At 41.2% G+C, this 22,440-nt stretch overlaps 3 protein-coding genes across 6 annotated transcripts in view; 1 reads left to right on the top strand and 2 right to left on the bottom strand.

Moving 5' to 3' along the window:
- The window catches only part of LOC113592178 (mediator of RNA polymerase II transcription subunit 4), a 91,934-nt gene that overhangs the window by 49,880 nt on the left and 19,614 nt on the right, over nt 1-22,440 (bottom strand). For 2 of the 4 annotated variants that reach the window (XM_035522689.1, XM_035522690.1), the window contains exons 12-21: nt 20,600-20,885; nt 20,149-20,254; nt 19,852-19,950; nt 18,412-18,480; nt 17,959-18,205; nt 17,689-17,754; nt 17,420-17,503; nt 16,885-16,985; nt 16,291-16,691; nt 15,197-16,190 (exon numbers count right to left, since the gene is read on the bottom strand). The exons of 1 other annotated variant lie outside the window; for it this stretch is intronic. In XM_035522689.1, the coding sequence (XP_035378582.1) occupies nt 16,121-16,190; nt 16,291-16,691; nt 16,885-16,985; nt 17,420-17,503; nt 17,689-17,754; nt 17,959-18,205; nt 18,412-18,480; nt 19,852-19,950; nt 20,149-20,254; nt 20,600-20,885 (1,529 nt within the window). In that variant the 3' untranslated portion in view covers nt 15,197-16,120. Of the gene's footprint in view, nt 1-15,196; nt 16,191-16,290; nt 16,692-16,884; nt 16,986-17,419; nt 17,504-17,688; nt 17,755-17,958; nt 18,206-18,411; nt 18,481-19,851; nt 19,951-20,148; nt 20,255-20,599; nt 20,886-22,440 lie in introns of those variants that run through there. One more of the 4 variants, XM_035522691.1, reaches the window with a different exon arrangement.
- Nucleotides 745-11,747, bottom strand: cnot11 (CCR4-NOT transcription complex, subunit 11). The gene is made up of 7 exons (XM_027032946.2): nt 10,873-11,747; nt 10,341-10,505; nt 9,184-9,336; nt 8,836-9,038; nt 5,326-5,528; nt 1,486-1,582; nt 745-1,314 (listed from the first exon to the last, which is right to left on the bottom strand). The coding sequence occupies exons 1-7, from the start codon at nt 11,189-11,191 to the stop codon at nt 1,117-1,119; spliced, it is 1,338 nt and encodes a 445-aa protein (XP_026888747.1). The 5' UTR covers nt 11,192-11,747; the 3' UTR covers nt 745-1,116.
- rpl31 (ribosomal protein L31) lies at nt 11,812-13,992 on the top strand. The gene is made up of 5 exons (XM_027032947.2): nt 11,812-11,830; nt 12,134-12,240; nt 12,357-12,482; nt 12,633-12,745; nt 13,922-13,992. Exons 2-5 carry the CDS (start codon nt 12,134-12,136, stop codon nt 13,951-13,953), a joined length of 378 nt encoding a protein of 125 aa, XP_026888748.1. The 5' UTR covers nt 11,812-11,830; the 3' UTR covers nt 13,954-13,992.

Below are 22,440 nucleotides of genomic sequence, written 5' to 3'. Positions count from 1 at the left end.
AACTAATGAACAATATATATATATGCAATTGTCTCCCCATTGTCTGGGCCAGGGATGTCCATACTGTCTGCTGATGTGCTTGTCCTGGATTCATATAAGCTGTCAAATATGGTACATCTCTCTGCTTTAAAGTGTATCCCATGTGACACCAGATACTTCAATAAATTTGACATGTTCAATCTTTACACACAATGCTTTAAAAACCAACAATAACTGCTCTGTGGAGCTGGTTCATTTGAGGAGCTGTTTGATTCTTCATCTATTACTATTTCTTCATACTTCCCAAACATCATACATTTTAATCGTGTGTAAGGTACTAAACACTAGCTAAGGGTACGTACCTGCTGCCATCAGCGCAAGTGTGATGTTAACTAGCGATGGCAATATGACATGCAGTAATGCTTATGTTTCCTGTAGTGTCTGTTCTGAAGAACCTGAGGGCAAATATTTCAATTGATATTACTGGCATTTAGCTAGCTAGCCAACTAAATGGAAAACCACAAACCCTATCCTTAACCCAGATGCGCTCAATTAGTTCAGATCAAAAGCTGCTAAAGGGTGCTACAGCAACCCAAATAGCCTTAATAAATAAATGACCAAAAATGGCCCGATTAGTTTGTGTGGGTTTCTCTTTACTCTTTGAAGGAAGGGCATTCAGCACATATTAAGCCGTTAAAAAAAAGACCAAAACTCTTAAAATTAGGAAGCAGTATTTTTTCTTTTCTTTCTTTCTTTTTTATTAAACATGAAACAACAGTGATTATCAGGATGTTATTTCAGTGCTGTATAGGTTTGTATAAACTAAAACTAGGTCACAGACCACAAAAGACATATCCTTTTAAAGAAAGGGTCATTAGTTTCCTTCAAAATACTTAGAGAAGGTAATGGCTTTGAGGGGGGGGGGGGGGGGGGAGACAGGAAAAGACACCTCCAAACCATCCCCTAGAAAATACTTCTGAATAAAAGTAGCACATTACAGCTTATTGATTTACAAGCAAGAGGGGCAAAGTCAGTAGGTGAGCGATTGGCCATTATTATGATCCTACTGCGGTCTCTGTTTTTTTAGTAGGTTCAACTTTTATTTGGTCGCAGTAACACCAGTCTTCAGACAGCCTTTTATTTGGTAGGCTTGCTTTCTGTAGGTGTCTCACCATTGTCCAGGGTCTTGAGGAGGCGGAAGAGGCCGGCAGCTTCACGAATCCGGCTGAACTCGATACAAAACGCCTGCACCTCGATGAACAGATCCTGCACGTTAATGATCTTATTCCTGATCAGGGACTGAAGGAAAACACACACCAGACGCACCAATCGATTCTGGGAGAGACGGAGAGTGGGGGCAGGCAATGAAAGTATTAGACAACAGACAATAAGCACTGACATATGAAAACATGAGTGGTCCTGTTTCAAAACACAATTCCTTCAACAAACTAAGTAACCACAGCCACATTTCCTGTATTGGAAGAAGTGTGGCAAGCTGAGACTAACCTGCATATACTTGTCTTTTATTTGCTCACAAGTAGAGATGCAGTTAGAGATGTAAAGGTGGATAAATTCAGGAGGAAGATCCACTGCTGTAGTCAACCTGCAGAAGGGGGAAAAACAGCAAACCCTACTTACAGCAGGCTCTTTAGACTAGTGCCCAACTAATCAAAGGATGACCAAACTAAAACGGCACTCAAAATATGATCGTGTATATTGATCTATAATAAAGAAGTGAATTACTAATGACAATCTTGAAGCCACAGTCACTCCATAGTGGACATACTACAAGGTCATGCACTTAGACAAATATAAATCCTTCTGCTGCCCTTTCTTTTGTATTTGTTTGAAAACCCTAGACATGGAGGTGCTGATGCTAGTCATGAAGGTAACTGCACTGTTGGAAAATCGTCTGAACAACCGATGGAAACTAAGCCACTGGCATGTTTTCCTATGTGTGATTTTTGCATGAATATGAATTCATATTACCTTAAAATACAAAATTCATCATGTTATTCATCTTGTCTAGCCTTTCTCTGTTGAAAATACACCATAGGTTAGGTAGACAAATTGCAAGCCAACATTACCTAACTAAGATGAGCATTCAGTGTGATTTCAGGTATTAGCTTTGATTAGTCTGCTTGCTACATAGGCAAAAATCAAAAACATCAAAGAAATTACAATTGGACTGTAATCATCCATCTATACAACGAACAAATAATTGCAGTTTGTTTACAAACTAATAGCCTCAATATAAGCTAGCTAGCTAACATTAGATCAGTTGGAATTGAATTAAGCAATTTTAAACTGACTATTACAGATGCTGTAATTTTCAAGTCTATAAATTAGCAAAAACATAAGAAGCACATTTATAATATATGAACAATACAGCCATCATGTGTCCCAATTACATCATTTGTCCCAATTACACAGACCTTTTTTCCACATCCTTTGAAAAAGTTGATTTGCCCTGAAAGGCTGTGCAGCATGCCGTCCGACCCATTAGTGACAATAGTTCTGTGAAAGTGTCCCCTAGTCACTATTTATACTGCATTACTTTGGAGTTCCACAATCTTGAGGTAGTGTCCTACATTGTTGTGTGCTCTTGCATCCTTGTGTTCTTGCCTGATGTCATCTTCCACTACGCAAGTTGTAATCCAATCAAGAGCACACTTACCACTAATGGGATATACAGTGCACTATAACAATCCCACAATGCAACTACTAGTGTACAATATACTCTACTCTCAGCTAGTCACTCTGCCCACAAGTAGACAGAGACTCTGATGTCTATATTACGTTAACCTGGCCACACTTTTAGGATTCTACCAGGTGCATTCTGATTGGCCTTTCGCTCTTCCTCATATAGGCACTTACATGCATTGTTTGTATTGGTCTGATGTCAATCTCAGTTTCCAGCCAAATTCAGCTTTAGCAAAGAGTTGTACATTGTAAAGTAAAGTGACTTTCAGAGCAAGACATAGCCCTGGGTCTGAAAATGTTTGTGAAATCCATGGTATATCATCATTTGAAGTAATTCAAGGGTTTTGCTTAGAATGGTAAGAGGACAAATATCACTGCTTGTTTTCTGACAGGGTATGAGAAGAACCTTATATTTCAAGTATGGACAACTCTACGTGAACGGATACAAGGGTTTCTGTGTTGAGATGGCACCGATCTGATACCACGTATCGGAATCTATCAATATCAGCAAAAAGATTACGGAGAGGATACTGGGAGAATTATTTTAAAGAAACTGATCCATTATCACCACAAGTCCAGCATGAAAATAGCACACTAGTGCTTTGCAGCTGCACATCAGAGATCAAGTGATAACATCCAGGTTCATTTGAGCAGGTCACGTGATAACAGCCAGGTAATTTGAGCAAGTCACATGATAACAGTTTGAGCACAGTTTATACATAGCTGTCAAGTTTAACTGTAGCTATTTCTTCACATTACTGATTAAAACTATTATGCTGTCATGCGACTATCCAATTACTTGCACAGTGATGATATGCACAGCAATCGTGATTTTTTTGATAACCTAGTGTGGGTGAACAGGACTTCTAGTGAACTTAAATGAGAGAAAACAGTGTCTTTGTAATGTTGACTGCCATGGATCTGCCAAACAACAGTGATTTATTTATTAATCCATACCAAAAAAAACAAAAAAAACAAACAAACAACAATAACAAAAAACCACCCACAAATGTTCCCAGTTGGGCTGTGAAGTAAAGGAATTAAAGTGTCAGGAAAAGGAGAAAGAACAGCAGAAACCTGACAGAGACAGAGAGGAGAAGAGAAAGAATAATTGAACAAGTACAGTCCTTCTCTAAATTCATGAATATATGCTTTAATATATTCAAACCACATGAAAAATCTGAAAAGCTGCCAAGTTTGCCCTTTAGCTGTTTTAAGGTGTTCTGGTAAATTAGAATAAGAAGCTGGAGAATAATGTATATGCAGCTAACGTTTTTGGCTAGAAAGATTAACCAACTTGTAATAATTATCAGATTACATTTCTATTAGTTTCTATTGGCTAAGAACCAAGCACAGTGGTAAAAGTACTTGACTTACATCTTTCAATTTTGTGTGCAGAGATGACGTATAGAGATGATATCAACATTGGACCAGTCCTGCTCATTGGCTGCAAAGCATCTAGAAATTGTTCTGGTTTCACTTATGGATGGCCAGTGCTGTCAGTGATTTTATGCCGCCATCTAAAAAACAGCCTGCCCACCCTAGACCCACTGGAGTAACTGGTGCGCCATATCTACACTATATCTGCGAAATGGCTACTTGGACTAATATAATGCAATAAAGCATGGACTGGTTACTGACCAGGCCAACCAATGGAGGATGGGTTCCCTAGTGAATCTTGGTCCTCCTACGGTTTCTTACCAATTCCTGCCCAGGGAGTTTTTGCTTGCCTTTCCTTTTCCTTTGGCTTGCTCATTAAAGGATCTGGACTGTTACATTTGTAAAGCTGCTTTCGGTGGTGTTGCACCATATAAATACATTTTGACTTGATTGGCTTGTGATTGGTCGTTTTGCATGTCTGTCAAATTTCCTTTTCCTGCAATAGTAGGAGGTTCTTGGCCATCAGAGTCCCTACAGTCTTGTAATATGACACTATATGTACCCTAGCAAGCAAAGAATATCCATAATGCATTGCATTGCTTGGTTTGAAGATTTGAGTACAGTACCTGGCATACTGTTAACAATGGACCACGGCATGACGTTCAGATTGTTTACGTGTTTACGTGATGCAGCCTGCCCTCACACATAAACGTGTAATATAGTGTCAGAAATCATTCACTACCTTGACAAATTCTATTTGCTATAGTAGTGCTCTATGCAGTGATCCAAATCTTCACATGTAGGTGATGGTGAATACGGCACAGATGGTGAATATGGCAGTGGGCATACCAACATTGCAGACTGGCCACTTCCAATGACTTTACCCATCACTACATACTCTAGCATTGTATGAGCTAACCAGTTCTTATCAGAGATGGCATAATTAGAGTTCTTTATTAGAGAGGATGCTGTTTTTAGAGATCACTTCTTTGGGTTAGCTCCATATCCCACGATCACCCACTGACATCAATTAACATTTATCTACCAACAGGAATACACTCTGAAAATGTCTGAAATGGCTTATGTTCTTCCCTGAAAACTTGCTAAGAGATTCTACTGCTAAACTCTGGCAGTCACCTCAGAGCTCATCTTATACATCACACTCAGCCAGAGTTCATCCTGTTAGCTTATCGCTTAGGTGAACACTACAACCTTCAAGCCACTATGAAGATGTAAATGAGGCAGTGTAAGGCTCAGGCTCACCTATTTACCACCTCCATGGAGTGTAAGGACATGTCCATGTTGACCAGCACGGAAAAGTACTCCGTGATCTGGCTGGAGGACATGAGCTTGAGCAGCATCTCGATGGCCACCAGCGGGTTGTTCTCCACAAGGTCAGGCAGCTTGGCTGGGGTCAGGCCAATGTGGTACACCAGCTTCGGATCCTTCTCCAGCTCAGCCAGAAGCTTACCAAAGACAAGGCACAGGCAGGCAGCTTATTCAAACAAAAGGCACAGCCAAAAAAGAAACTTTGATCTGTTCATCAGAAATTATTGTGTTTTGTTATTTCTTTTCCCAGTATTGTTAGTTTAATTTTTTCTTTTACACATGATGAGCAAGACCCTACTAAATTCATGGGAAAAACTGGTTAATTTCACCGGATTTCTCAAAAATTGTCTTCACAGATTTAAGAAGACAAATGTACCATTTCACTTAGTTACACAATAAAACTTACCTCGCTATCTAAGATAGTAACTTGCCTGCCATGGTAAGCTAAGAGCTAATAACATACCATAACAGCTGAGTGATGAGCACTGAACATCAGGAGACTGTGTTAGTCTTCATTCTTCCTAACTGAGATGAAAATAATTGTCTGCATGTCGATACAGTTCTTTCCATGTCATCGAACTTGTGGATATGGAGTACCACACTAATATCAGAAAATCCCTAGCGTGATGTTCTCTTTTGGCTCATTTCCAAAGCAGTAGAAAGCGACAAGCTCTGGCATCTAAATCTGCTCTGTTCCAGCATGTATCCAATACATTTTCCTGTTAATTTGCCTGCATTTTACAAAAAATCTAATATACAAGAGGAAAAGGCTGTGTTCATGATGTGATTTTCACAACTGTGAATTTGGTAAGGCCCTAATGATGAGGTTAGGCCAACAGGACACTTTTCAATTATTTTTTTACATAGGCAAAGCAAGGGTGAAAAACACTGCTTTAGCTTGGTACAGAAGTATTGTCCTTCATCACCCGGGTAACACAAAGCACAGCACGATCTGTCAGCACTATGAAGAGCAGCAGGGTACAGAACGCTGACAGAAAGTTGATATGCACCACAGTCCCACTTTAATAGAGATTATACCAACAGTTGTTTTGAAAACAAGCTACAACCCAGCATGACTGTAACTCACAAAAACCCTGTTTTGATCACTAATAGAAGGAATAGGCTTTTATCAATGTGGGCAATAATCTAGTCTGACATCTATGACACATTGGTCTCAAGCTGTCCCACAGGCTTCCATTACCAGTACAAAAGGCAGCAATTCAAGATCTTTGGCTAACAAATCTTTTCTAGTAAATGACATCATAAGCTCATACAAGCTAGATGTAATGTGTCTTACTGTAACCACTACTGTACTGTTCTCAATGAGACAGCCTCTGCATGCTCTACTTTTATGAAAACATGCTGAACTGGAAAGAAAGGAAATGGACTGGCTGCTTTATTCAGAGAGACAATCCAGTGCAAATCTATTAATTTTGAATGTTAGCATAATAAACAGTGATTTTAACATCCACATAGATAATATAAAGGAAAATAATGCCAAATAACTTTGTTTTATTTGATACTTGTGGACTTTTGCAGCCTGTTAGAGAACCTACACACATTCTGAATTTGGTCATCATCTTTGTGCGCTTTTTGATATATTGATCTTTCTAGATCTTTTCCAGTTCTGCATTTTTTTAAAGCTACATAAATAAGAGTATTTGATGTAGGTCTCACGTATAAATGGTACCATATGTAACTGCAGAATCTGCTGATGTACTCCTGGATCTTTTCAACTTAACATTTCAATGTACTATTAAAGATTAAGAAAATGGTGGTCAAATAGAAGCTCCATAAAGAAACAGTGACAATACAAAACCTAAAAAGAAAGTGCAAGTGAAAAACTCCTTTAAAAAAACCCTATCCACTATGATCTCTATAAAAGCCCTGTCTTTTTTAACCTTGAGTTAAGTACAATTAGATAGCCACATCTCTACGATCACTATAAGGAACATCAACAATATGCTTCAAGCCAAAAACAAGACAATACTACCTCCTTGACCTCCCAGTCCCAGGGTATGACATTATAATTTAATATAACTGACATTAAAACACTTGCAAACACTTGGAAATCAAGCTTGGCATCTTAGATTGTCTATATGTTGTCTTCATACTTTGCTAACATTCAACTCTGTAGCAGCTGATCTGCTGCAAGCAGTTAAGGGCTCACTCCCATCAGTCATATTCTCAAAATCACTAAAAACAGCTGTCATTAAGCTACATATGAAAAAGAAAAGTATAGAAGCATCCTGAGTTAACAATTACAGATGTCATCTCCAAAGCTTCCTTTTTATAAGCAAGATAAGCAATGTAGACTGTAGATCACAGAGGACTTCTAGACAGGTTGGAAAACTGGGTAGGACTATCAGGAACTGTCCTCAAATGGTTTGGCTCATATTTAGAAGGCCAGACTAACTTTGTTAGTTATAAATCTGGAAGGAGAGCTGTAACGTGCAATTCCTCAGTGACCAGTTCTGGGCTCACCTTTATTCAAACTATATACTGTCCCATTAGGCCAAAATCTACAACAGAATAAAATTTCCCATCACAGTTATGAAGATGTTATTTAAACATATATTTGGTTATCTCACCATAGGTTTACAGCCAAACATTCACACTTAGTCTATGTTTGGAGCACATAAATAACTGGATGAGGCATAATTTCTTTTCGCTGAATAAAGACAACAACACTGAATGGATGTACACAATAGATACTTGGTCAGAATTCTTGATTTTCTAATAGATCAAGAGCTCACCTTTACTATACAAATCAAAATCACCAAAATAGCTTTAGATCTTATGAATACAGAAAGAATGAAAGACCTAGAGAAACTCCTGCATGTGTTTATCTCCATCAGAGTTGACTACTGTAATGGTGTCTTAACTGGAATCCCCAAAAATAACAGCTACAATTTATTCAGAATTTCACTACAAGAGTTTAATCAGGACAAAGAAAACAGAGCACATTAAACTCGAAAATCTAAAATCATTCTAAAATATCTACGCTGGCTTTCAGTTACTTAAACAAACTGACTTAAAACTACAACTTGTCTATAAATCACTGAATGGATTAGGCCCAGAATGCATTTTTGTAACATTCAAAGACTATAAAACAAGTAGATCTCTTAGATCCACACACAGAAGCCAGCATAGAGCCTAGAATTCAAACCAAACCTGGTGAAGTTGCGTTTAGCTCTTATGCTACACATAACTAAAACCAACTGCATCGTGCTGCATCGTGCTGCGTTTAGTGCGCCACCTCACTCTGCTGCATTGTGCTGCGTTTAGTGCGCCACCTCACTCTGCTGCATTGTGCTGCGTTTAGTGCGCCACCTCACTCTGCTGCATTGTGCTGCGTTTAGTGCGCCACCTCACTCTGCTGCATTGTGCTGCGTTTAGTGCGCCACCTCACTCTGCTGTATTGTGCTGTGTTTAGTGTGCTACCTGACTCTGCTGTGCTGCTGATAGGGGGCTCTTGAAGGCTTTTGCCATGATGCGTTTGATCTCGACACCAGTACCATTGCGCACGCACATGGAACGATCCCATTGCACACGGTGCTCTGGCTCACATGGGTTCAGCCAGGCCAGCTCGTCCTCGCACACCAGCAGGGGTGGGGCTGGTCGGATGAACTCTGGACGGAAATGACCTATTTTGGACACCAGAGGGCAGTATGGTAACCTGCATGTTCGACTCCATATGAGGCACATCACTCAACATACAAAGTCTTTAAAGCAACAGGATGAATACATTTGAGGAAAAAAAAAAACTACAATAGATCCTGGGTCACTTACTCTCCAAGGGAGGGCGTGGGCCAGTCACCAGTGACTCTGTAATCTGATTGGCTACAGAGCTGTCGAAGCCCGAGTTAGAGGAGTCTGGATCAGGGTCGCTGAGCAGACTGGGAAAGCTGGCTTTACTCTGAGTGGGCAATTCTGACTGGCGCTCTGGATCACAGGACACAAACACATGCACGCATGCGCACGTACACAACTTTGAGAATGGCAATTTCTTTATATTTGCTAAAAACAAAGCAAACAGAGGGAGCTCTTTCTGCTGGTGTGTGAGGAGAAAGCAGTTAAGAAAACCTAGCTCACTCACATTAGAAAGCTGACACAATTTATTAGCCTTAATAGTCCAATAACTGTGGTATCCTAAGGTCATTTTACAGGCGGCACTAAGGTCACAGTACAGTGCAGCAGTGAGAACATCTAATGATGGGCTTGTGTTTTGTTCTGTTGTATTCAGTGTGCTAGCAAACTGAACTATTGTTCATTTTGATTCTATGAACTAAAACACACACAGACAAACATATCATGTTTACTTAGAATGTAGAGCCAACAAAAATATTTAATTCCTCACTGCTACTTCCAAGTAAAAAGATTTTTAACATTCATGTACTTAATTAATAAAGATCTGTTATTCATTGTTATTTTGCATATTGCTAATTTGTTCAAATTAACCAATTTAGCAAATGTGACATTAAATTGTTCTTGATCTTACAAACCTCATTAAAGAAGCAGTGAGTTATTTTACCAATGATTCTTCACATTATAAAAGAGCCATTATCGACACTTGGGTGGTCTGGATGTTTCCGAGGTTCTGTACAAAATCCATTTTAAAATATGGCTACCTTCATAAAGGGCACACTGCCATTGAGCATAAACTGGTTCATTTGAGGACTACAAAGTAATTTGATTCATCATCTCATGTGAGCTGCACTGTATTGAATAAATGTAAAAATAATAAATCACCATCATAAATACTATTTACTACTTTTTGGTGTTAAAAATGACTTATTGCACCTTTAAATCATGCTACAGTTCCACGACATGTCAGAGAAAAGCACACATTACCAGAATTGGCACTGATCCTGACTTCACTGTAATCCAATCAGCAAGCAATAAAGTCAGCTGTTGAATTGTCTACTTAATGTCCTTTCTGCACTCACCAGCAAGAGCCAGCTGCAGTCCGCTGATGTCAACAGCCTGAGGGGCAGTGCCTACGTCCATACAGGACACCTGCCGTGGGGTCTTCTTAAACAACTCCCGAGGTGGAGCAAGCATGAGCTGAGACAGAAAAAACTTCTCTGGCAGTGTAATGGGTGGAAGAAAACCTAAAAAATAAATAAATAAATAATTAAAAAATAAATAAATAAATTACAACGTTACCTTAAGGCCTTAATGTTTCTGTAGGGCAGTGGTAGCTCAGTGGTTAATGTACTTGACTTGTAATCGGAAGTTTGCTGGTTCAAGCTGCCACTCTTGGGCCCCTGAGCAAGACTCAACCCTCAATTGCTCAAGTTGTACTCAGTCATAACTGTAAGTCGCTTTGGATAAATATACCATTAAGATAGTTCAGAGACTCGAGTAACACCAACACAGAGACAACTGTGCACACACATGCATAAACCCATGCATTTTATGTTTGTAGTATCGTCCTATTGGAATGAGCAGTTTTAAAGTGTGCTTTCACGAGTCTACCTGACAGCGGTTTCTCCTGCTCCTCTCCCGACGCCGAAGGGTTTAACAGATGTGCGAACACGGCCGCGAAGGGGTTGGCGGCGAGTGGCTCGGTGCGGTACATCTCCCACAGCAGGTAAAGCGCCGTTAGTCGCTGCGGCGAGCTTGGGAGCAGGTCCGGCTGTTGGAGCAACATGACCAGCACGGAGCCCACCCGAAAGTGCTCCGCTTTGCCGAAGAAGTTGTGGAAGGTGTTGGACAGGTTGTCGAAGGAGCCGCTGCACGCGTCCTCGGAGATGATGCTAAGCAGGTTGGACAGCTCTTTTGGTGCGAGCGTCATCGTTGCCCTCTCACAAATATCTAATCACTTAGATTAGGGTGACTTAGATTTCAGTGACCGAGAAGCTTCGTGTAGTCTAAATCACACGATATTTTTATTCGGTGTGGAGTATTACAGAGTGAGGTGAGCAAGATAACGGGACAGCTAACTTAGCTAACGCTAACCCGAAGTTCAGGTGTCTGGTTTCATTTGTCACCAACGACACAGCACATTAACTCCTGGAAGTTTGGTGGCATTTCAGTAATAAACCTAAATAACTATATAACACGCACCAGCTTGTTCCTCACACCGGCTCTTATCCTATGTTAGTTTATCTTATTTTATCTTCGCTTGCTAATCCAGAAACGGTCGAGCGCAACAATTACCCATGAACGCTTGCCGCCGCCGAGACGCATTATGGGGTCTGTACAAAACTAAACCTTTATCATAATTTCGAAAGCAACACATTTACTGTACACAGATATTATCTTATACATTTGATAAGTTGGATGTGACGTGAATCGTTGGCATAAAATCTTTTAAATAAACTCGAAGAAGGTTACCAGGGGAGACTGTGACGACACGGAAGTACACGGAACTTCTAACCTTTGTATTACCCAGAATTCCTTTTTTCTTCCTTTCCGAATTTCGTCTGATAGAGTGAGTATGAGAGAGTTGAAACTGTTACACAAATCCACAATCATCTACCGCTTCTTGATAAAAGAACGGGTGTATTTCTTGCAAATATGAATAATAATAGGGTTAAAGTACTTGCACAAGAGAAAATGGAGTTTGTTTTGGTTAAAAAAAACCGGAAAGCTTGAAAAATGGACGGCTGGACGCGTTGCTAGGTTAGGCTAGGTTCGTCAGGCAGAAGTATAAAATGTCCAGGGTCCGTTGTGTTACTTGTACATCATATTTTTAAAGTGTGTCTTGGCCATGTTAATACAAATATCTACGTAGATGGCGCCGCTCAAGAAAGGGGGTGAGAAGAAGAAGGGGCGCTCTGCCATTAACGAGGTGGTTACCCGGGAGTACACGATCAACATCCACAAGCGGATCCATGGCATGTGAGTAACCAAGCAGGGTTCAGAATGCATGAGAGGCGTCACCTATAAGCTTAATGATCTGTCATGTTGTAGGTAAGTTTGTTTTAAAACAGCCTGTGTTCTTTCCATGGTGACAGCTCTTTCAAGAAGAGGGCTCCCCGCGCTATCAAAGAAATTCGAAAGTTTGCCATGAAGGAGATGGGCACCCCTGACGTCCGCATCGATACCCGTCTGAACAAGGCCGTGTGGGCCAAAGGAGTCAGGTTAGTTCCAGATCTGTTCAGGGGCTGCTAGTGTAGTTATCCACTGTTTGGTAGGTACTGGTGGTCTGGTCTGTTTGGGAAAATATTGATTGTTGTGAAGCGCCTCAAAGTGTATGCCGTCATAACGGAATGGCACTTGTGTCCTTTCAGGAACGTCCCGTACCGTATGCGTGTGCGTCTCTCCAGGAAGCGTAACGAAGACGAAGACTCCCCCAACAAGCTGTACACCCTTGTCACGTATGTTCCTGTCACCACATACAAAGGTGAGTTTTAGCCACATTGGAGGACTCGCCTGATTTGGCTTAGCTGACTCGAGCCTTCTTTTGATTCAAAACATTTGAAATTTCTTCAAGTTCCAGCATTCACTTTCCTTCCTTTAATAGATAAACAGCAATGCCAATTTCAGAGTATTAAACATAGTGGTGTCATTCAAAATGCCAGAAAAAAATGTATATCCTTCTTGTTACTCAACTTCCTTTTGTGATAAAGCTGGCATCAAATGTGTGGTATTGCAAGAAGTGCTGCACATTGTTATATGAATTTTGTCTGAGACAGTGTATATGTCTGAATCTACCTTCACCACATTTTGATCAGGTTAAGCTTGGGTTGAGAAAAACCTTAGATTGATGGACGTCGCTGTTTACATGATTAGAGCTTGGCTCTCCTAAAAGGCTTGCTCAGAATATTGGTGTGCAATGTCAACACTGAAGCAAAGTCCCTCTGTGTGAGTGGATTGAGAGTTCCATCTGCTCATGCTCTGTTCTGAGTGTCACTAGACATAATGAATTTGTACAGTAAACGTTTTTCATTTATTGCTTGTCTGTTTTGAGACAATGCAGACCTAATTGGTAATTCAAGAACCTGTGATTTGGTTCACTATTGTATTAACGCTTAATTGTAATATTAAAAGTGAACCTAATGTTAGGCATAGCTGTTTTTCTTTTTAGTTTTATAGCATGGCTCACTTTGAATGCCAGCAATACCCAGACCAAAGATCAGTATGAGCTGTTTGATTGAGCTGGTGATTAGAGGCCTGGAAAGCTTGAATGCTGCCAATACCCAAGCTGGCATACATAGTTATGCCACTGTTACCGAATTTTGGTATCTGACGCAAAGCTTACTATAAGTGGCTGTTGTCCTGGGGAGCTTTGGGAAATCTTAAGACCTTGACCTTGGTGAATGTTGACTAGACTTTGTGTGTCGATGTTCTCCATCTTTGGATTAGCTGTTCAGTATTGGCATATGCTGGCATGTGGGTATAACTTGATGTGGAAATTAGGGTTGGAGACTGAAGCTAGAGGATTTCATATGTGACCTCATAGTTGGGCATACTAGTGTCATTCAGAGTGTAAAGTTCATTCTGCAGTGTTCCATATGCCTTCTGTTGTCGCATGGGTTTCTGATCTTTTGTGGTTTTTGTTTGTTTTTTTTCTTCACAGGTCTCCAGACAGTCAATGTGGATGAAAACTAATGTCCTCTTCATAGATGTTGGAATAAATTTGTAAAAGAATTTGATTTGTGTTTTTATTACCAACTCCTAGACAAGTTGTAAGACTGCAGTCAGTGCTACCAAGGTGTTCAGACACTAATTCTTTCACTGCATAGATGTGTGTTGAACTGACAATTACCTGTATAAAGATTAATGAGAACATGCCAGAAGACTTCCACAAGATATGACTGTCCATGGTAATTTGTGAACATTTAAAAGAGCACTTAAGATCAAGCATTAATGTTTGAAAAGAAGGCCTAACCTGCCATCAGTATTCCAATTCATCCCAAGGGTGTTTAGTGGGATTGAGGTCAAAACTACAGGCCACCAGTTACTCCACACCAAATTCATCCAACCATGTCTTTATGAACCTCACATTGTGTACAGGCATAACTATGTTGGAACAGGAAAATGCCTTCCCCAAACTGCTGCCAATAATAAATATGTAGTTGTTGATGTTTTTATATGCTGTAGCATTAAACTTGCCCTGCTGTGGAACTCAAAGGCACAGTCCACACCCTGGAAAAATAGCTCCAAGCCATTCTCTCCACCAGTCTTTGCTATTGGCACTATGCCTTCCAGTAGGTAGCTTTTTCTGGTTATCCAACAAACCCAGCTTCATCTATCAGACTGCCAGACAGTGATGCTTCATTCCAAAGGTTTCCGGTGCTCATGATCTACATGCATTTACACCTCTCTAGGAAAGACTTGGCATTGTGATTTGTGGTCTAGGCTTGTGTGCAGCTGTTTGGCTATAAACACAATTCATGATGCTCTCAATAGTTCTGGTGTTGATGTTATTACCCATGCAGTTTGGAACTTGGTAGTAAGTGATGCAACAGGGGATATGCAACTTATATACTTTGCACGTGAGCATTCTGTGGCCCCGCGGAGAGTTTGTGCGGTTGATTTGTTTCATGGTTGAGCTGTTGTTGCTTCCAGATGCTTCTACTTCACAGTGATGGCGTTAACCAGGAAGGATCTAGCGGGGCAGACGTTTTCCAAACTGACTTGTGGCATCCTATGACAATGCTATATTTAAAGTCATTGGGGTTTTCAGTACAATCCATTCTACAGCCTGTTTGTGTCAATGGACATTATCATTTTAATATGTGTAATATATACTATTTCAGTAAATTTGAAATTCAGCTTAAAATTAACAGGAAATTTTCAGACTCACTTAAAGACATTTTGCTCTTTTCTAAATCACATTATGCATGCAAGATTTTGGTGGAGATTTTTATTTTTCAAGTAAACCAAGGCATGTAAAATAAAAAAAATATATATAGCACATAGCAGGTTCAAATTACTAATAAAAAAGTTTAAAAGGGGAAAAATCTAGTTATTTTTTAAAGCTACATTAAATGCACAGATAACCGTGTATGTTGAAGGCACATTCTCTTTTCCAGCAAGAAGAGAGATTCATTGCTTACATTACCTTACTCCTTCATATCCCTTTTCTGCCATCATTACAAGACAAAATCAATACAAAAAAATCTGTATGGTAAAACCCAGAACTGGTTGTTTTTAGTGAGATCTAATACTTGACAAGAGTTAATTGGTTTATAGCTTGACTCGGTCACCTTGGAGTGTCCACAGAAATGTTTCTATAACAGGATCACAGTAGAAATAAATTATTTTATCGCAATACTACTTGCTATGTATACAGCAGATGTCAAATATAACACTATTTTGTGCAATAGTGTTGCATTTAAATATTAAGGCACTGTCTTTGTATATTCACAGCACTTACTGATCATTTTTGATCAGTAACGACAGGAAGGCAGGGTGCGCTTTACTGTACATGCACTGGACTGGTGCATACATAGCAAGCAGCCTGCATGTTCTTTAGTTTTGGCTAAACAACTGGAACTCAAAAGGACAAACAAACTTAATATGTTCACAGCACATCACCAGTATAGCTTGACTCAACTAATACAATTAAACTCTTGCGCCCAGTGTAGAATATCAGCTACAATGCTAAGTGTGGTAACCCTGGTTTAGTGCCCCCCTACCATAGATATTGATACTGTGGATCTTTTAAGGAAAGACCAGCTGACCCCAGTGGTTGTGTACTAATGCAGAGCCAGTAACAGTGGTCTCCTAGGATCCACTACATGGTCCTCCACACACACACTCAACATTCAGGTCATGTTCTCTTCAATATTGCTCTCCCACGTTCTTGTTTGATGTGTGCCCCCTCTTGTTTCTCTGTACACCTGGGACAGAGAAGCAACGTCTGGCATCTCGGCTGCAGCAGTCACAAATTGTAGGAGAGTGGTCTGAGACAGTTCTGATCAGGGCTGGGCTAGCTCTCACCTGGTCTTGTGCTGGAATGCAAGCAGGCCTGCCCGCTCCTGGTACTGCCTTTCCTTTGCTGTGCTAATCTTCACACTTAGATCCACAGGTCTCTCCAAGAAGTTCACCAGCACCTGTTCAGTGAGCAACGAGGCCAAAATTTGCTCGAAACTTACCGTCCAATCACCTTCCACTTGTGCCTCTGAACTTCCTTCTCCTGAACAGGAAGCTGCTTGTTGCACGCTTTCCCCTTCCTCCTGCGTTACATTTAGCCCCGCCTCTGAAGTTCGACCCTTGTGCCGGGCCTCCCCGATCTGTAGTACTAGGCTCGTAACCATGGCAATGGCCTGGAAAAGCTCATTCTCGCTACAGTCACCATGGAACATGCTACAAAACGTCTTGCAGAATTGGACGAACTCACGCTGTTGGAGAAAGAAGGTGATCAGCTCTTTATATCTAATGAAGAGTAGTGTAGAATATTAGCTGGGGATTAAACGTGGTGATGTTCCCACAATTATTCAGAACCTTCGATACAGAACTGAGGGTTTTGGGTTAAATAAGATAGGCATGGTCCCATTTGGAACCCATTTGAACAGGAGGAGGTACTGATCTCACCTGGTTCATGTGAAGAAGACTTTTCTCCAAGCCTTTTTCCTTCTCTTTGGCAAAATCATTCAGCATCTGCTTCAGCTGGTCTTCGTAGCTCTTCCTCTCCCCTGAAGGACAAACACAATTAAAATCAGTAAGATCCAACTCTCTCAGCACCCTCAGATAAGCAGCTCATTCAGCACATTCATGCCAGATGGGTGATGGGAGCCACTCTGCAGGAAGAGAGAGCTTCAGCTGCCGCTGTGTTATTTCAGATCACCTCAAAGAGCATTTGGGGAGGGCCAGTAGGTTTCAAATAGCTAGTTATTCTAGCAAACAAAATAACAACAGAGATGTGATGAATCGCCATTTACAACCAGCTTTATGTCAGTATATGGTACGTGCCAGTGCATCCACAGTGCCCAGCCAATCCTCATTCAGTCATAGATACTGTACATCACTGTCTGTCAGAAGAACCCAGCTGTTAGAACATATGTTAGTTGAATCATGAGAATGTGAATGAGAGGACATTAAACGCTGGCCAAGAGTGTGGATGTCGCACCGTTGGGCAGTTCCACAAAGAGAGGTCTGGTGGTGGAGAGGATGGGGCTCTTTACAGAAGAATGATCTTCAGTCTCAGTCAGGGCTGCAAACATACAACATATGCACAACATCATACTCACGTACTGACCAATGCTAGCAACTAGCTAATGCCTAGTGCTATTAACAGCACATGGTGAAGGCGCACTAACAAAGAATGTGACATAATAGTACCATTTTTAACATGACATTCAAAAGGATTACAGTACACAAGTCAAATGTGAGTCTTACCTGGGGGAATGTGTAGACGATAAAGGAGTCTAACCTTCTCATTCAGTTCTCCATTGTACAGGGTGTCTACAGAGATGGAGATTAAGTACTGAAATTAATACTGTAGTAAAGCTTAAAGCTAGTACTGTCAACTTGTTTAGCACCCAATCTATTCTGTGAGCCTCTATGAGTGATTAGGAAGGTGCCCCTAACGTCTAAGCCACTCAGAGAGACTCTTCAGTAACAGGTTCTCTCTGCAGAGGTCAGTACACCCTCACTCTCACCACTCACCAATCCACTGGGCAAACTTGGTGAAGCTGACATGACTGTCCCCGTCCTCGTTAAGCAGGTAGAAGGTCCTCTGGGCCACAGTGTCTGTGTGGGGGCCACAGTGCCAGGGGGCCAGTAGCTGGTACAGGCTCTTGAATTGGGCACGGTCCACGTGATACTGTTCTGGACAGGCCCGGCTCCGCACCCGGGGCACGACTGGAGCCGGACACACAACATCGCCCCAGTACAAGCTGATAAAGTGCTCTGTCTGAAACAGGCCAGGAGGTAGATGATAATCAAGCACTTAGTCCAAAGCGTGTTCACAAACATTTAAAAGGCAATTAATTCACATGCAAGACCAGCCTACCAACATACATTTCATTCAGTAAAGATGGCAAAATGGCTGTTAGAGACACTGTACATGCACAGTTCGAATTAGAATCATTATGTCATCCTCGGTAGACTCACACAGACCTTAAATAGATCATAGAGAGAAGACAGGTCCTCCTGAGAGAGAGACACATCAGGGGAGACCAGCCTTAGCTATGGAGACACAGGACACAGCAGATGCATCAGAGACATCCACAAAGGGGCATTAAAAAAAACAACTTGCCTTACCTTCTGGTGGTGGTGGTGTGGATATCTGTGTGTGTGTATAACCATGGTGGTGGTGTGTGTTTGTGTGTTCTCTTTGGTAGATTGTGTATGTGTATTACTATTTTCTCAATTGTGGTACGTGTGTGTTACTGTGTTCTCTTTATTTGCATGTGTTCAAGTATATTACTGTATTCTCTATGGTGGTGTGGGTGTGTGAGAGAATGTGCACATTACTGTGTTCTCTTTGTTGGTGTGGGTGTTTGAGTGTGTGCACATTGCAGTGTTCTCATTAGTGGTGGTTTGTGTGTGCGCGCATTGTGTTCTCTGGTGGTGTGTGTGTGTGCGCGCGCATTACTGTGTTCTCTTTGGTGGTGTGTGTGTGCATTACCGTGTTCTCTTTGGTGGTGTGTGGGTGCGTGGGTGGGTGTGAGTATGCACATTATTGTATTCTCTTTGGTGGTGGTGCTGTGTATATGTGAGTGTGTGCATTACTGTGTGTGTGTGTGTGTGTGTGTGTGTGTGTGTGTGTGTGCACATTACTGTGTTCTCTGGTGGTGGTGGTGGTGTGTGTGTGTTTGTGTGTGTGTGCGTGCATTACTGTGTTCTCTTTGGTGGTGGTGGTGGTGGTGGTGGTGGTGGTGGTGGTGTGTGTGTGTGTGTGTGTGTGTGTGCGTGCATTACTGTGTTCTCTTTGGTGGTGGTGTGTGTGTGAGCATTACTGTGTTCTCTTTGGTGGTGGTGGTGGTGGTGGTGTGTGTGTGTGTGTGTGTGTGTGTGTGTGTGCGTGCATTACTGTGTTCTCTTTGGTGGTGGTGTGTGTGTGAGCATTACTGTGTTCTCTTTGGTGGTGGTGGTGGTGGTGGTGTGTGTGTGTGTGTGTGTCTGTGTGTGTGTGTGTGTGTGTGTGTGAGCATTACTGTGTTCTCTTTGGTGGTGGTGGTGGTGGTGGTGGTGGTGTGTGTGTGTGTGTGTGTGTGTGTGCGTGCATTACTGTGTTCTCTTTGGTGGTGGTGTGTGTGTGAGCATTACTGTGTTCTCTTTGGTGGTGGTGTGTGTGTGAGCATTACTGTGTTCTCTTTGGTGGTGGTGGTGGTGGTGGTGGTGTGTGTGTGTGTGTGTGTGTCTGTGTGTGTGTGTGTGTGTGAGCATTACTGTGTTCTCTTTGGTGGTGGTGGTGGTGGTGTGTGTGTGTGTGTGTGTGTGTGTGTGTGTGTGTGTGAGCATTACTGTGTTCTCTTTGGTGGTGGTGGTGGTGGTGGTGGTGGTGTGTGTGTGTGTGTGTCTGTGTGTGTGTGTGTGTGTGTGTGTGAGCATTACTGTGTTCTCTTTGGTGGTGTCCTCATGTCCCTGCAGCACCTGGATTCTGTGTCTGCATCTCATCATCTCCAGTTGCCTCACTGTCAGATCTCCAAATTTCTGTGCATGCATATACACACACACAGTTTCACTCACAATTAGACATTCTCAGAATGTTATAGTTTACTATTTGATCTAACTGATAAAATATACATATTCCCTTTTCTATGAAATGTAGTTTATAATTCCTATAATTTCACAAGACTTGGATCTGAATGTGTTGACATCATCCATACAAACACAGTAAAATGCACTTACCTCGTATGCATCATTGATGAGATCGGTGATGTGTGTGTGCCCTGCAGGGCCTGCCTCCTCAGCACACACACACAGCTCCTTATCATCTCTGACCTTTTCAAGAAAACTAAAACCACATCATTGTCATTAGGTAAATTAATCTAACCACTATAAATGTATATTTTCATTAGTGCTTATTTTTAAGTTTTCAAATGAAAAAGCATCCAAAAACACCCACAATTGCAAAATGAATATGTTGTGGATTCATCTGATATACATTTTAGAAATCTAAAAAAACAAACAAAAAAAAAACAAAAAACCCAAACTTTAAAACATGTCAGCATTACTTTGCTAAGCATAAATTGGAGAGAGAAAGAAAGAGAGAGAGAGAAAGAAAGAAAGAAAGCACAAGCGAGCAAGCGGGAGAGAGATAAAGAGAGAGAGTGAGAGTGTAAGGTATCAAGTCAGACACCTGGTCAATGTCATCAGAGCTTGGCCATCATCTGTACTAGCACAAAGTTCTGTAGCATTAGCATCTAGCACAGCTAGCCCCAGCTGGAATATGGCTTTGATCCCATGGTAGAAGAAACAGTCCAATACATATATAGCACTATGGAATGGCAGAACACTCAGGAACAGTGTGAGAAACCAAGAGAGGGAGACAGAAGCCAATGGGGAAAGATCCGTAATGTGGTCGGCTATGTGCGGCAAACGCTCTTGAATGAGCTCCTCAAACACAGACTGATCAACCTGGGCACCTGAGAGAGGGGTGGGGAGAGGAAACAGAACAAAGGGAAGATGGAAGGAAAAAAGAAGAAGTGCAAGTGAGAAATACTGATCAAATACTGAAATAGTGATCAAATACTCATGGCGGACACTTAAACTGATTACTCTGCCTTAGCAGCAGATCAGGCACACAGATTATTATAAGACAAACTCACAGCAGGTCATTTTACATTTCTTAATATTTAAAACATTCTATAGAGTTTCATACATACAGATTCGTTTTATGCTTCTGCCCCACAAAGTCCATATCTGCACTTTAAATTCAAATCTGACTGAATCTGGTTTTGGCCATAATGGAGGATCCAAAGTAGTTATTAGAGCTTTATGGGCATCTGTGGTCTTCACAGCTGCACTATCTCTTTACTACAGACTGTGGCCATTTTCTTCCCTGGGGACCTGCATTTTTTTCCTAATGGCTTTTTTCATGACATGTATGGTGTTCTCCTCCTTGCTTGTGCTATACTCAGTGCCTGTGCTGTGGTTTGGACACAGTTCTTCCTTTTCCTTGCTTTTCTTTCACCAATGTGCACAAGTCTTATGTTCAGATCTACTGACTCCACAGCCAGAGGAAACACATGAGAGGTAGAAGTCTCAATATTTACACAACACCAAGTTGCCTCATGTTTCTTTTTTAGTTTAAAATCGAAACCCCATATACAGAAAAGTCCATAAGTAGATCAACAGTGGCAGTTTTTATTGTTTTGGGCCTGTAATCCAACCTGCTGAAAAAAATTATTATACATCTAATGTGCAAAATGATCATTTTAGATAAGGTCATTTTATACTGGGTGAATCAGGAATCTCAATTTCAGAGAAATAAAAATAACTGGCCAAATGATCCTAATCTTAAATTAAATGACCATAATGGTTTGCTGTACATCATTTATTGTCATCAACTGAAGTCACATAATAGCAAAATATTACCGGATGTTTCAATAGTAACAGGCCTGTAAAGCAACTATTTTTAGTTCTTACTTGCACTTTCACATGAGATCCATGATCAGTGGGGTTGAGGTCCAGGGCCTGACTGGGGTAGTCACGAACATTCCACTTTTTGGCCCCAAACATTATTTAGATTGAGGCATTTGGCTGGGTCTGAGCAGTTGGTAGTCACACCATCGCTGATGAGCACTGCCACTGCCAATTCCACTGGCAGCCACTTTGCTTCACAGATGAGGCAGATGCCAATGACCATTTATTCTCCACACACTGCACCTTATGTCGTATGTTCTAGAACTTACAGGTCTTTATGTAATTTTAAGAAAAACATAACCTGCACTTTCAGTTCCTGAGACTTATCAGTTTGTATTTTGTAGTAAACTCTAAGGCTGTGCTGGAGAATTCTTCTCGTGGTTTTCAGCAAAAATGTATACATTCTACTGATGTACTGAGCAGTTGGATTTCATGCATCTACTGTTTTGAGTAAGTCACGAACTGATTTATTCTGAAGTTTCAGCAATACAACAGCCTGATTTACTGCTACTGCTGCTTCTTTGGGCCTGACTACTGCATCACTGTCCAGCTACT

Source organism: Electrophorus electricus, chromosome 25 (assembly GCF_013358815.1).
Source record: "Electrophorus electricus isolate fEleEle1 chromosome 25, fEleEle1.pri, whole genome shotgun sequence".
Classification (NCBI taxonomy): domain Eukaryota; kingdom Metazoa; phylum Chordata; class Actinopteri; order Gymnotiformes; family Gymnotidae; genus Electrophorus; species Electrophorus electricus.
Note: the sequence above shows the minus strand (reverse complement) of the source record. Positions and strands in the feature narration are given on the sequence as shown.